Source organism: Cyanistes caeruleus, chromosome 8 (genome assembly GCF_971803275.1).
Source record: "Cyanistes caeruleus chromosome 8, bCyaCae1.hap1.1, whole genome shotgun sequence".
Taxonomy (NCBI): Eukaryota; Metazoa; Chordata; class Aves; order Passeriformes; family Paridae; genus Cyanistes; species Cyanistes caeruleus.
Genome location: NC_141708.1, coordinates 20,602,788 through 20,617,498, shown reverse-complemented (window position 1 = coordinate 20,617,498; position 14,711 = coordinate 20,602,788). Strand labels below are relative to the sequence as shown.

Below are 14,711 nucleotides of genomic sequence, written 5' to 3'. Positions count from 1 at the left end.
TACAGGCTACAGAAGCTAATGTGAAGATACAGGTTCCTGATTCCCCAACTATTTGTGTAGCATCAATCTTAAGAAAATAAGCAACCCCTTCACACTGAAATACTTGCTGTACCAAGCTATAATAAAGTTTCAGCAATTTGTTTCTCAGGTACTATACACTCCAAACTGATTCCCTGCAAAGCACCTCAGCATTCACAAAGCCAGCTGCAACAACAAATGGAGAATAACACCCTTTGGTGGAATTAATCTGCGTGAGTTTTTCAAAACTGTAACAGATCAAGAGGGTTTGACAAGACAAGAACAGAGATCAGGTGATGGAGACAGGATGCTACAAATGCTACTGCTGATTTACTCTTAATCAAGCTTGCTTAGAACACAGACTAGAGAGAACAGTCTGACCTGAGAGCTTTTGTTTCCTCAAAGTTTCTGTACTTTTTATATATCCACATACTCATGACAAGCAAGTGTAACTAAATAAACTACCTACCAAAAGCAGCAAGGACAGGACACTGTAATGAAACCATCAAGTATTTTAGGCAATTAGCCACAGGAAAAACTCTAAAAATATGTTTTTATCCAAAAGGCTTGTATAGCAGGATGATATTTTTATCATTGAAGAATGAAAGTATTTATATACACACACATATACACTTTTAATAATCATATTCCTAGCAAGAACTAAGTGTTCAACAAATTAGCAAAATGCTCCAGAGAACAAGGCAAGAGTCACTCTGAATCACAGGTATGCTAATTTGTTCACAAAAAATCCCAAACAAAAAGCTATCAGGATTATTTGGTTTTATTTTTCTGTCTATGCAATTCACTCATTAAATATGCACATTAGCCTTCTTACTGCCTGTAAATAGTGCAGAGCTCCCAACTAAAAATTTGAGGTTTGTTCAAATTTAGGAACAAATCTGCTTCTCTTCTTTGCTTTTATCTGTCTCCTTTCTCCATTGCTACTACCCCCGCAACGTTACTAACGGCACTAAAACCCTAATGGGATCTGTGTTTACAAGACGTTCTTATACCTCTTATTTCCTCAGCAAGAGTTATGCAACTCTATCTGATCACATAAACATTTTGCAGCAGTGAAATGACATTGAAAGTTATGTCAATGAGTTGCAAATGCAGATATAAGACCACATTGAAAGCAAAAGGAATTTGGGGGAGGCCTACATCAGCCCTAGGCCACACAATGACATTTTTATGTACAAAACACTTGAAAAGATGAATAAGCAACATAAATTTTTCATTAGCATTTACTGGATAAGATTGGTGAGATTCATAGCCACAAACCATTAAAAATACAGATCCCAGATGGGCAGATTACAGTCCAGAGTTGGAAACTTCACTCTTAACTGACAAATGGCAGCAACTATTACTAAACAAATTCCATTACAGACATCACAACATTTTAAGAATGGCACTTTTTTTTAACCCAATGCAAAAAGGGTCGTTTTATCACAGGAGGGTGTCCAATTCACCCACAAAGTATCTGACACCTGCAGCAAAAGCCATAGTAGAGTCAAATTTCATCTGAATTCAATTTCTGAAAACTGCTTAACACTACATCACAAGCAGCTCGTATATGTAAGTCAAAAGATTTCATGGCTCAAATTATCTTTGGTTGCTGGATTTGGATTTCCCTTCAAAATGAGAGAAGTATATTATTTGGCTGATGGCATATACATACGTCCTGGCATCATGACTTCTGCTTCCAAGATTAAGATCGTTTAGGAAGCTATAATCAGCTCCTTCTATAAGGCAGGCCTCAATATGCATTAAAATAGCAGAAAAAACAATACTTCTATTTTATTTGCACACAAACCCTGTAGGATTGCAGAATATAAATGACTGCAGAGCATAAGTGGGTGGGTTTTTTTTTCAAGTGTCAGTAGTTTTAAACCTGTTAAGGCTTGCAGTTCCCTTCTGCACATTTCTGACAAAAGACTTCACTATAGTTTTCTACATTCACTCTCTGGATGCATACAGATTTAAAAAAAAACCCCACAACTGAAAACCAACTGACTTAACTTCGCTCATCTGTGGGGAAATGACATTACCACTGTTCTAACATCAATTAGAGAGACTGCACCTCAAAACAGTTTTTGCTAATGAACCTGAGCACCTAACAGAGGAAGAATGCCACACTCAGCACAACTCCTGCTGTTTTAATATTAGACTGAGTTAAAACTATTTTATCTTTAGCTTGTTATTTTTAAAGTTAACGTTTTTAAGCATTCCAGTGTCATGCCAACTCCCAGTAACACCTTCACTTGACTTCATGAGGCAAAAAAGCCCTAGAAAAATGAAAGCTGGTGGGGTTTTACAATGGTAAGCAATACTTGACCAGAAAACTAAAACTCAGAAGATGCACAGTGTGTTTAAGGTCCAAGATTTCTAACACAAAAATTAATTAAAAATTTAAAGAGTTGCATGTCTAAAAACTTTTTGCACTCTGAAGGTCAGCTGGCTGAAGAATAGATTTTTCTCTTACAAAAACTCTCTTCCTTATGTACTTAAAGCATCAAAACAACAACATTCTTACCATATCAGAAACCAGATCTCTACAAAGAAGACCACCTTAATAACATCTTCAAAAGTACAGTTCAAGGAAAATGTAGAATGCTACAAGTGACACTTGGTAACAAAGAATATGTTTGATGAGGGAGGGGGGAAAAAAAAAGCATTATTTGGTTCCATGACTTTAGGACGGAAACACCAGCACTTTCCTCCATCACTAACTTGAGGTCCTAAGATCCTACTCACCTGTGTTTTGCCTAATGGTTTAAGATTTTGCTGCAAAGGTGTACAGTGCACCCACAGAAAACATCTGCTCTGAGAAAATGTAAGGACCTCTTCAGACACAACTCAAATCTAGACCAGAAAGGTGTTTTTTCATTTAATTCTATTGCTAATCCTGTGCATTAACTGTGAAATTCTGCACAAGGCTGTGTTGATGAAAATGAAATATTCTATGGCCTTTTTTTCAACTCTCTACTCTAACATGACTGAGATCCCAAAACTCTGATACCAGTATTAGGCAGGTAAAGCAGCATTCACAACTTGACAATCTCCTCTAAAAATTCAGACAAGAAAATTCTTATTTCTCAAACCTTTCCATTTCCTTCCCTAAAAAAAACAAATTCATTTCATAAAAAGAGCAGCCTGGGCAAGCAACCGACAGCTGTTAGAAATCCTAAAATAAACAACAGATTTTTGTAAAGCAAGACAGACAGTGCTACAAAACACTGCATTCATGCCAGTGCTGGCCAAGGTTTCATGACAAATTGGGCAGCTTGCATTCAAAATAACTCTACAGCTGATGAAGCAGATTAGCTTCAGGCAAGTCATTTCCCCTGCACTGCTACTCCTTGCTCTCTCACCCTGTGCAGAAAGAATTCTGCACAACCAGGACTGTGCATTCAGAGCACAGAAATCAAATAGCTCTTGCCTCCTGAAAGCAAGGCTCGGTATTACCAGTTATTCCCACTCTGCCCCAGACAAGGAATTTTCAAAGCTCAGCATTTAAAATTCTCTCCAGTGGCCTATGCCCAAAAAAAACCTACAAAGACCAACACAGACCGAATATTTTTCTGAACGTAGATTATGGAACACGAATATAAATCAAAAGTCTGACTTCACCACAGCTGAGAATCAATCCCTATCAAAAAGTATTGATATGTTTTCAGACACAAAAGGATGGTGTTTTCATACAAAACACCATGCAATCTCCACTATTTCTTGTGCTGTTCTCTACAGCACTATCCTTAGTAGCCATCCTTAAGTATAACATACAAAATTAATATCTAACCAGCTTTTTTCATGTCTAAATAAATGCCAGAACAGTATCACTTGCCCTTTAAACAAATGTACTAGTAAACACTGAAAAGCTACGTTTACTGAATGTATCAGAATGACATGAGGCTGATGGGAAAGTTATCGTCTGAAAAGAAAAAAGGATAAGGCATTCTCACCTCTAGAGTAAAAAAAAATAAAAATTAAACAACTGCAAGGAAGTAGAAGAATGTATCACCTCTTAATATCACCAACTAGAAACCAAGAGAGGTTAAAATACGTATTTCAAAAATGCAAGTAAAAAGAAGTTAAATATCTAAATGCTTTTGAAAAAAATCTTACCTGACTCCTTTTTCTCTCCTTTGGTTTTGTAAAAATCTCCCCAAATCTAACCTCAGTTCTGTGGCTTTACACGAGGTCACAGAGCTCTGTCAGTAACATCCTTCCATTCCACACTCTCCCACGGCAGTTCCAAGGTGCAGCAGAGCAACCCCCAGCCAGCCCAAACCCTCCTGCCAGATATAAGCTTCCAATGCTGGCAGTACCCAGCCAGCCTTAAGCCCTCAGCCCCCAGCAATTACATTTTCTCCCACTCAAGGTAAAGCATTCATCTGATCATTTGTTAATAACCTACAGCTGGAAAGTCCCTCTTCTAACAAGAAATAAACTCAGTTCCATTTTCCTCACATCACCTGTAGTAAGAGCAAAATGGGAGAAACAAAACTGGGTACAAAGGCACATATGAAGCAAACTGACATCTATAGAACATTTACAGAGGTAGGGTTACTTGCAAGCATGTCTATTATTTTCACTGAACAAAAATAATATCTAAAGCATCCCTGGAAAACTGTGAGGCACTGATTAACTGAAACTCATTACGTGAATTTGCCTAGGCAAACGAGTAGTATCTCCCAAGATCTCCCCTGCAACATCCCAAGACTGAAGCAAAGTCAACCATCTTCTGAAAAAGTCCACAGAATACAGTTCCTGCTACTCACCAGACAGGCAAAACTAGCTCCCGGTCCTTGAGAAGGATAAGCAGCTTAGCTGACCCCATGCACTACTGCTTTAAATGCAAGCAAGTAGTCAATGAAATTTAGGTCAAATACAACCTTCTCTGCAAGACTTGCATAAAAGGCCTAAGTTGCAAATATTTTCACCTAGAGCTCTGGTAAACAAACTTACCAGCTACACTTTTTTTTTCCTCCCATATCAGCATTCACTGACCTAAATATGAGGAAAGAAATGAAATTGCATGCAATACACAACAGGAACTGTAAAGCACTCCGGAGAATTGCTAAATGATGCCCTATAGACTTCCCAAATGTATTAGCTTCTCAGAAAAATGGTAATTTCATTTGTACACTTATTAATTACATTCTACCTGCAGGAGTACCATGAATCTTCAATGTCAAACCCTGACCAAGTATTTTTACCTTAGTAATCAATTCCTAAAAGCATGGAACTTGGGCACTGAAGCCATCATCAAGCTATTCAGTTAGCCTCAAGCACGGATTAACAAGACTTCATGTTGCTGCACTCTCCAAAGGATGAGACAGATGTGATTTTACCACATAAGAATTCCAGTACAGAGATATTGAAAAGAAAATAAAAATACTAAAGAATCAGTCTTAAGAATCACAACTGGTGATACACTAAGTCAGGCAAATGGGAACATATGCAGAGAACAGTAAACCTGAAACAAGACATGGACAGACTCTATAAGGCCCAATAATCACAGGTTCAGAAACTTTTCTGCATCTCAACTAAGAATCTTTTTTATATAGTTTTTGGTTTCTGAGATCCCTCTTGTTCATTCTGTCAACTGTGTTCTCCCCTCCAGCATCCAGCTTTTCTCCCACAAAAGGGACAGGATTTATTCTGAGGACAGATATTTTTCTTCCTCCCTCCATCTTATCAATTTATTCTTTCCCTTTCTTTTACATGCCAATTTTTATCCCACAAGAAAAAGAAGCTGGAAATCCCTACTGTCTCACAGTCACAAGATAAACCTAGAAGACAGCAGAAAGGCAAAAAAGCCGCTGAGACATCAAGAAATAATATTCAGGTCTCCCTACTTGCAGCAGCTGAATAAGAATGTTAAGACTTTGTTTAAAGACACTACTCTGCAATACTTTCAGGTTTTCTCCTTCAGTAGAATGTCTTAACTTCCAATTTTTTTCTCACACCAACATAGATTTAGGTAAATACAAAGAAATCAAAAGCTTTTTCCAGCTTAAACATGTTCAGCTTTTACCTAATTGATACTGGTGAATACTGACATCTTAATTTTTCTTACTTTTGTTCCTCTGGCAATCTAGAAACTCTAATAATGATTCATTGTAGAAGGAATATTTTATTAAAACCAGGTACTTTTCACAGTATCACTTTTCTTAAAATACACAATTCCAGAAGATTTTAATAGGTATATTGCAAGCTGACAGAGCTCCTTTGTTTCACTCTTGTCAAGGACAGTATGTTTTCAGCTGTATGGAAGCAAATGTAGATGAACTAAAAATAATCAAAACAGCAAAGTTTCCACAAGTCTTGCCCGTAATGTTTAAAGCACGTGGGGAAATGTGGTCAAAGACATCACTTACAGTCTTTTCTGTTAAAAATGCTACACAACTACCCACAGCCTTGCCAGAAATAAAGAGGAAACAAAGAAGAAAAGATGCATCAAAGAATGCACAATCTCTGAGAAGAATGAGAATTTTCTGACTGGTAATCTTACACTTAACTGCTTGAGACTACACAGCTTCAAAGCAGGCCATTTAAAAATGTGTCATATGGTATTTTGAAATTAGAACCAGTACTTCAAGTATTTTGTACACTACGCACCACTGCTGTTTAACATTTAAAAAGATAAAATTCTAAATGCAGTATTTTAGCTAGTTGACACATATGTACTTTGAATTTTACATCTGGAGAGTTTAGAAGGATGTTACAAAACAGGAGGAGGGAGGAAAGTGCTTAGTACAGATAAAGGGCATTAAAATCGAGTGGAAAAAAAACAACTTCTAGCCATGACACTGTTTTATATTAATCTTATAACTACTTTACAGTCTTACACTTAGATAACTAATAAACAAAGTTGTTGGTTTAAAAGGAGCAATGAAATTTTAAAGAAATTATTCAAGTTTACGAACCAAAGAATAAATAGGTTTTGACTCTTGGTAAAGTTTCTCATACAAAAAAATAAACAAAAGCTTCCAAATCAATAATTGATATCCTAAACAGACAAACATTTACTCTAGAAGTTCATTAAAGTATGTAAACATCTTTTGAAAACGTGCATTCCTTTTTTTCTTCCAGAACAAAGTACTATATATTAGCTAGGACACAGAATAATTAAGAGGAAATGCTCTTTGCTCCTGGTTTATAATGGCATAAGAGACACTGTTCAAATCACTGATATCCATTTCTGTTCCCTCAAAGGTATTGCTGGGGCAGGGAGGAAAGAGAGGTTTTGTGTGTTTGTTTAAAAGACTACAAAACAGAGGTTGACTTCAGAGAGCGGAAAAAAGGGGTCTGGCCACAAGTCAACATGTGAGTTCTGCTCCCACATATCCTGAATGATTTTTACTTTGACTGTAAAAATACCTCTAAACAGACTTTCCTAAGTTTGATCAGCTGACTTCTCATTTCTTCCTTCCTCACTAAAGAAAATGTACAGATTGTACAGAGGGTGCTATTTTTCTGCATATAGGTTATGCTATGGATTTGTTACTGTTTCTCAAACTGAAATGGAACCCTGAAAATGTAAACTTGCATATTAAATCACACTTAACTGGGGGTTCTTCAAACATACAGATCATTTCACCATACTACAACTAGAAGCAACACCAAACCAGACCAAGGGGAGCACAGAATGCACAAGAGCCCAAGACAATTCATGAAGCTAGGAGCACAACTGCACCTATTGAACAAACCTCCCCCGCTCCTTGAAACTTCCCATCACTTTGTGAACTCATCTACTCAAGGAAAAAAAATCCCTAACAGGAAAAGGTGGGGATAAAGAAAGGGATAGGAAACAAAGGCAGAGCACAATTCAGAGTCTAGATCAAACCTGAACCCTTATCCTTGCTCCCCCAGAGGTAAACATACCATGGAAAAGTAAGCCTGAAGCTCTTATGAATATAGCCTCTGTAATCTCTGGTCATTGCACAACATGTGGATCTCCACAAGGTGAATGGAAAGAGAAATAAACACAAAAAGAAAAATCCATGGAAGTTAGGAAGATGAGACAAAAGAAAATGAAAAATTTCCTCACAGAAAGGCAAGACATTAAAATAGGCAAAGAACATGCAAGACTTTTTGGGAGGGGGGAAAGAAATTTAACTAAAGGGAAAGGCCAAAGGACCACAGGAGAGATAAAACTGGAGCGGCAATTTAAAATCTCAATAGTAAAAATATATTCTCTGATAGCTTCTTGATGTGGTTCCTTCAGTAGCCATTTCTGAAGAGAAGGATACACACATTCAATTATCTCAGAAAATCCAAATGGAGAGACAAATGTGTGAGAATCATTCTCATTTTGTCCGCCTTCCAAAAGACAGATGTATTAATGCATTGTGAAACCACCTTTTCTTATAGACAGCTTCTGAAACCTGCATCCCAGGTCCAACACCAGGCATTTAATCATGCCCATCAGTCTTGACAAACCACTGTCTATGCAGCTTCTTTGCAGTGTCTTCAGCAGCAATGAACCAATGTCCCCTTTACACCTTGTATTTGTTACAAGGCAGTAAGTCCCTTCCTCAACTTGAAGTTTTGCTTCTCCTCCATAGCAATTCAACATCATCACTAACTATGGATTAGAGTACAAAAGTAGGTGAAATCCATTTACTAGGGTGAGAAAATATAGAGGAACTTATCTTCTGCTAGCAGCTAAGCCCTAACTTTCACATTACCTTTGCTCTTTGGACAGCTGATCTCTGCTTATTTTTTATCTTCCCTCTTTTATGATCTCATCAACATTAGAATTCTGTTGCTTCTATAAAGAAACTCACTAGGGAGCCATATAATACCTTTGCTCAACAGTTACTGTTTTGGCATTTTACCAATGAAGTTGGATATACTACAATAGATATTTGAGCTAGAACAGATTTGTCATGTGTTGTATTCAATTAGAAAACACAACCAACAAGAAATATTACACCTGTACCTCCCACAAATGTGAATTGACCCCATAATCTCCCTCTTAACAGCAGAAGCACAAACAAAGCAGAAAAAAAAAAATACAGTAGTGGCCAGTAACAAAGCAGCAGCAAACCACAGTCTCCATTTCAAGCTTTTCTAGGCTCAGAGTGGACACACTTTGGGATGAAACTGGCATTTTTCCCTAATAATACCAAGAGTCTGAAGAGCACAGTAGGAATTTGAAAGAGACTAAATATTCCTCCTGCTGTTTTCTTTCTGAAGTTACTGCTTGAACAAGGGTTTATGTGAATTTCTTAGTCACTGGCAATCCTGAGGAAGAAACAGTGCTCTCTATGCCATTTATTCTTTGTCTGTATAAATTAATGAAAATCAGTCACTGTTCTTTTACCAGCATAGACACTGCTCAGACTCTGATCTCTAAACTGATCATATATTCACCCCAGGCTCTGTATATTATCTCCCAATTATTTTCTCTACACAACTTGTAGTTTTGAGGCACTGTGCCCAAAACTTCATGTTGGAGCACTACCTGCATCATTTCTTAGTCAAGCCTGAGGAGGGAGAGGGAGGGAGAGGGAGGGAGAGGGAGGGAGAGGGAGGGAGAGGGAGGGAGAGGGAGGGAGAGGGAGGGAGAGGGAGGGAGAGGGAGGGAGAGGGAGGGAGAGGGAGGGAGAGGGAGGGAGAGGGAGGGAGAGGGAGGGAGAGGGAGGGAGAGGGAGGGAGAGGGAGGGAGAGGGAGGGAGAAAAAAAGTCAAGTTTTCTCACTAGCTGCCTACTGAACACAGATTCAACACTCATCAGCACACTTCCAACCAAATCCACAGTGAATAAATAAATATGAAATGAGTAAATATATTGTGAAGGCACTATTTAACAATCCTACAGTATTAATGACAGCTTCTAATGTTTGGTAAATATTTATGCTTCAGAAACTGTGAAACGAAGTACTAAGGGTGGGAAAGAGCTTAGAAGCTTTCAGGAAGAAACAAAGGCACAGTGGGTTTGAAGAGATAATGAATGTGCTTGAACACTTATTCTTCAAAATTCTATCACAAAAATGCTTATGTGAAGATAACAGATGATAAAACACTTGCAGAAAGACTACACTTACTTAAATTACCAATGAAAAATACAACTACTTGAAAAAGTGAGAAAGGCATGAGAAGATCATAATGGCTCCTGGGAAAGAACCGACTGTCCAGAAAAGTGGAGAAAAGGCAGGTGGGTACATTTGTTAGCAGATGGGTAACAAATCAGTGGAATGCAATTTGATATGTAAGAAAAAGACTGAGAGTTACAAACCAGCTCTAAGAATCAGATAGTTCTAAACACACTGCAAGGACATTGTATTTCCAAATATCCATTCACCCTAACTTCAGAGCAGAATCCTCCGTTTGCTTGTGCAGTGAAAGCCTCTAATCAATGATGTATACAGGTAATGACTGGCCAAATATCAGTTAGAAGCATGACACCACTCAAAATTAAAAACACAAGGGATAAAGCAAGCAATCAAGGCAATTAACAAGAGAACAAGGCATTTGTAAAACAAACATTCAAAATCATCACAGGACTCCCAATACTCACAAAACTGACAGGTTTCCTCCAGGATTTCAGTGCAGGTGAATTAGTGGAGATTAAGAGTAGTTTCAAAACCTAAGGGCATCCATGAAGTGGACACAATGCATTCCTTCTTCACGTTGGCAATTCTACACTTAAGGAGACAATTCCTTTCAAGAGTGTAATATAGGAAGACTGTAAGAGGACTTTACCACAATAGAAATTAAATGCGAGAAAAATCAACCAATTACAATTCTATTTTTCTGATGTAACTACTCAAGATACCTGATTTTATAAAAAAATCAGTTCCAAGGATTACATTAGAGAAACTCAAACATTCCTCTCCCCCTTCCATCATCTTTCTAGCAAACCAGTGGGGTGATTCACAAACAAGTGAATAATTATTTTTTTTGGCAACCCTCTGTAGTGAATACCATATATATTTGCAACAAGCTACCCCAAGCCTTAATATGAAATTTCCAGTAAGCATGACAGTAATAGTAAAGATACCCAAAGAGAAAATAAAAACTTGCAAAAAAGTAAGAAAGTCGTAACTGGTGAGTGTGCAGGTAGTTTGCTTGTTTGTTTAAGAGACAGCTAACAGCACTTCCATCAGTCTTAGGGGGATTCTCTTTGAACCAATTAATGAGGAATTAGACACAAGGACAAACGGAAAACAATTGAAAAAGCTAGAAATTCTTTCTATTACATAACTTGTCTGACTAATTCCACACCAAAACACAGGCTTTTTTGGAGGAAAGACTAACAGAATATAGTTCCTCTTGTTTCCTCTTAGCATTTAACAGAACCTAGTGTCTAACCTCGCTTTTTGTTTGCATAGGCAACAACAAAATGGCAAACTGTGGAAATAAAAATACACAGCTCAATTTTGAATTATCACATTTGAAATTACTCACTACAATTGATAACCTCAGGATCCAGCAAGTTCTGTGTGTTCTGACTTAAAAACACTATCAATAACAGGTATTAAAACCAACAAAATTGATACAGGAGTTGTGAAATCCAAGGAGATTCCAGACAATGACAGATCACACGTCAGACCAGACTTACTGGCAACACAACTGTGTACAGTAAAGTACCTGCAAGTGTTCCACATTGGTAGTATCACATGTGACTTCACAGCGTGAATAAATAATTATTTAGGCCACAAATCCACATCCACATTGTTCTCAAAATAACTCTGACCAGAGCCTGGGAATTGCCAGCAAGGGCCTTAAAGGAGGCAACAGTATCGTTTCAAAATGTCCCTCCTGTTAAAATAAGACTCTCATACAAAGGAATTAGGTGTCTACAGATAAAACCTGAAATATATGAACCAAGTATAAGCAATAAAAGCCTATGCAAGTCTGCAGAACTCAGAACAGCAACATCTCAAAATGGTGTAAATAATTACAATTATCACAGCAATGTTAGCTATTGTGTTTTACACGTGAGAAAAGAACCCGAAGATTGCAAATATGTACGATCTACTGAAGTGTCTTTTCCTTTCAGTGCAACAAGTGGGTGCAGCAGAGAGAGCAACTGCTGCTTGATTTAATTCGGTCAAGAGAGCTCAAGGAACTAGGTCAAGACCCAGAAGAACAAGCACTCATACACTGAACCAGTGGAGAAAAGTTGGCTAAAAGCATCTAGAAGTTGGGGGAAAAAAAATCACCTTTGCAAACATGTCTGACTTGCAAAGCCATACAAACCAATTCCATACATCTCTGCCAAACTAAAGATGTCTTTATTTCCACACCAGTACGTTTTTAAAAATTCAGCTCCTTTCCAGCAAGCTAACACGTGCAACAAGACTTGATGCACAGCATGAGATAAATACATATATGTGTATGCTTTGCTCTATGCAGAATGCTTATTTCTACATCCTAGGACTCAAAGCTTTTAAAAATGCCAACACAGTTCCCTTTCTTTACAGCAGTACAATCTAAAACTTAATCTGTTCTGGAAAGCCTATGGTTAATGCAAAGTGTATTTTCTGGTACTAAACCAGTGAAAACTGAACATTTGTCCATAGCACAACATGGTCAATTTCAACTCAATTCAATATAAATTGCATTTTCTGTACATGTAAGGGCAATATTCAGAAGAGAATAAAGTTTTTCAGCTCCAGATAGGGAAATATCAATGAGGCAGGTGATGGTTACAAAGATCAGCAATAACAGGAAAAGTACTGACACTGGCCTGAAGAAACAGGAGATAAAAGGAAAAGTAGAACGATTTTGTGTAATTTATGTTAACTGTGTATCTGGCTCTGCTTAGTGCAAACATCACCTGAATTCCAGGGTCATGATGTAGTAGAATAATAGAGAAACCAATTTTTGTTAAAAGGAGAAAAAAAAAATCAAGAAAAGAGCTAATAGCTCTTTTAATAGTTAAGAGCTAATAGTTAATTAAAAATAAAATTCAGTTGCTAATGTTTCCTATTTTGCTGTCTGCTATTAAATATAAATTACTATCAGCAGAAAGGAAATAACTCTTGAAGCAGGCACACTGTTGTTTGTCGACTTCTTTGTGACAGTGTTACAGCCCTCTTGCTCCACTATTGCAAAAGAAAGAGCCAATTTACTAGAAAAACGAGAAATGCCAAGAATCAGACAAGGAAAATGGACTGCCCTATACAATGACGGCTTACATGGCTTTACATGAGTAGCTTTATAGAGGTAACAAAACCCTCTTTGAAACCTTAGTGTACTTCAATCAAAGCATGTGGGAACCTATGCAATTGTTCCCAGCCAAGTCTGCAATTTGTTTATAGAAAACAGTTTTCAGATTTCCAAGAGCAATCCCACAGAATCTACTCAGAAGAGCAGCACCACAATACTATGAGTGCACCCAGGTGAAAACTCACCTAAAAGACAGCTTTGTCTTAAGAACCCTGGTGAACTTACACTTTCAATCTTTGGCCAAAAATTATCCCGACAGTGAATCCTACATAGGAGTTCTCTCTGCTGCTCTGACTTTCCTTCTGCAGATCTCCTCACTTACCACCCTCCCTTGCCCTACAACTTCCACGAATCCAAAGAACATCCCAATGAAACCGGGTGACCTCACCTTTCATTTTGACAGTGGGGGAATTGGGTCCAGCCGATTGCTTCCTCCATCCTCTCCAGTTCTGGCAAAGGCTCTCTGCCTCAGAGATGAAGGAACAAAGAGAGTCTTCTTCAAAGCGATCGGAGTCTTCAAATGAAAACCTCTCCCCGTCCTCCCACTCTGCGAACATGAGTTCCATCACATCCGACAGGCGACGTGGGGAAAAAGAAGAAAGACAGGAACAGCACTGCTCACTTTTAACAGGTGAATGGACTGGAGGGCTCTCGCAATACTTAAAATCTCCGTTTTGATTTGATCCCCATACTACAGTACCAGGAAAAAACAAAGTCAGCGCTGTCTGAGATGGGAGAAGCAGGAAATAACTAAGGGGCAGCTGGTAAAAATTCCATGGGGAAAAAAAGTTCTTAAAAAAGTTAAAAAATGTTTATGTCCACAGAATGTACTTGAGTGGAAGGAGCTGGTTAGTCCATGAGAGCTGCCTCCAGGCGGGACAGGTGTCTGCCGGACACTCGGAAGGTCCGAAGGCTCCCGGCGCTGCAGGACGAGGGAAGGGGCCGGCTTCCTCCTCCGGGGCTGCCGTGGCGGGGGGCCGCCGGTGTCTGTGCGCAGGGCCGGGTCTCCCTGAGGTTGTGCTTGTCTCACTCCCGGCGCAGGAACCGAGGGGAGGGCGGGCAGGGGCAGCGGCGGGGGCTGGGGGGAAACAATTTCCCTCCCGGTCGCGGGGGCTTAAAAACGGCCCGGTGGGGCCGGAGAGCCCGCGGAGGGGCGGCGCGACCTCCCGGCTGCTGGTCACGGGCACCGGCACCGGCAGCGGCGCGGGCGGGCAGGCGGCGGCTCCGGCCTCACGGGGGCGCGGGCGGCGGCCGGCGGGGAGCGCCCGGCGCTGGTCCCGGCGGGCAGGGCGGGGGCAGCCCGTCGCCGCTCCGGTCGCGGTGGCCCCGCGGTGTCTCTATGAGCCCATGGCCGGCGGGCCCCGCTGGACGCCCCCGAGCCCGGCGCGGCCCCGGCAGTTCGCGGCCCCGGCGGGTCCCGTCCCTGCCCGGCGCGGGCACCAAGATGGCTCCGCGCTTCCCAGCTTCACCTGCGACACCCCCCGCCAGCTGAGCGCCGCTTCCGCC

General features: G+C 39.7%; 1 protein-coding gene across 7 annotated transcripts in view; it reads right to left on the bottom strand.

The window, feature by feature from the left end:
- The window catches only part of ZSWIM8 (zinc finger SWIM-type containing 8), a 55,022-nt gene extending 40,350 nt beyond the window's left edge, over window positions 1-14,672 (bottom strand). For 2 of the 7 annotated variants that reach the window (XM_086901030.1, XM_086901031.1), the window contains exon 1: window positions 4,144-4,382. Coding sequence is in view for 3 of the 7 variants with exons in the window: in XM_023929420.2 (XP_023785188.2) it covers window positions 13,594-13,771 (178 nt within the window). In the remaining 4 variants the exon portion in view is untranslated. Of the gene's footprint in view, window positions 1-4,143; window positions 4,415-10,548; window positions 10,671-13,593 lie in introns of those variants that run through there. The other 5 variants (XM_023929420.2, XM_023929423.2, XM_023929422.2 and 2 more) reach the window with 5 other exon arrangements.
- Between the last annotated feature and the right edge of the window lie 39 nt (window positions 14,673-14,711).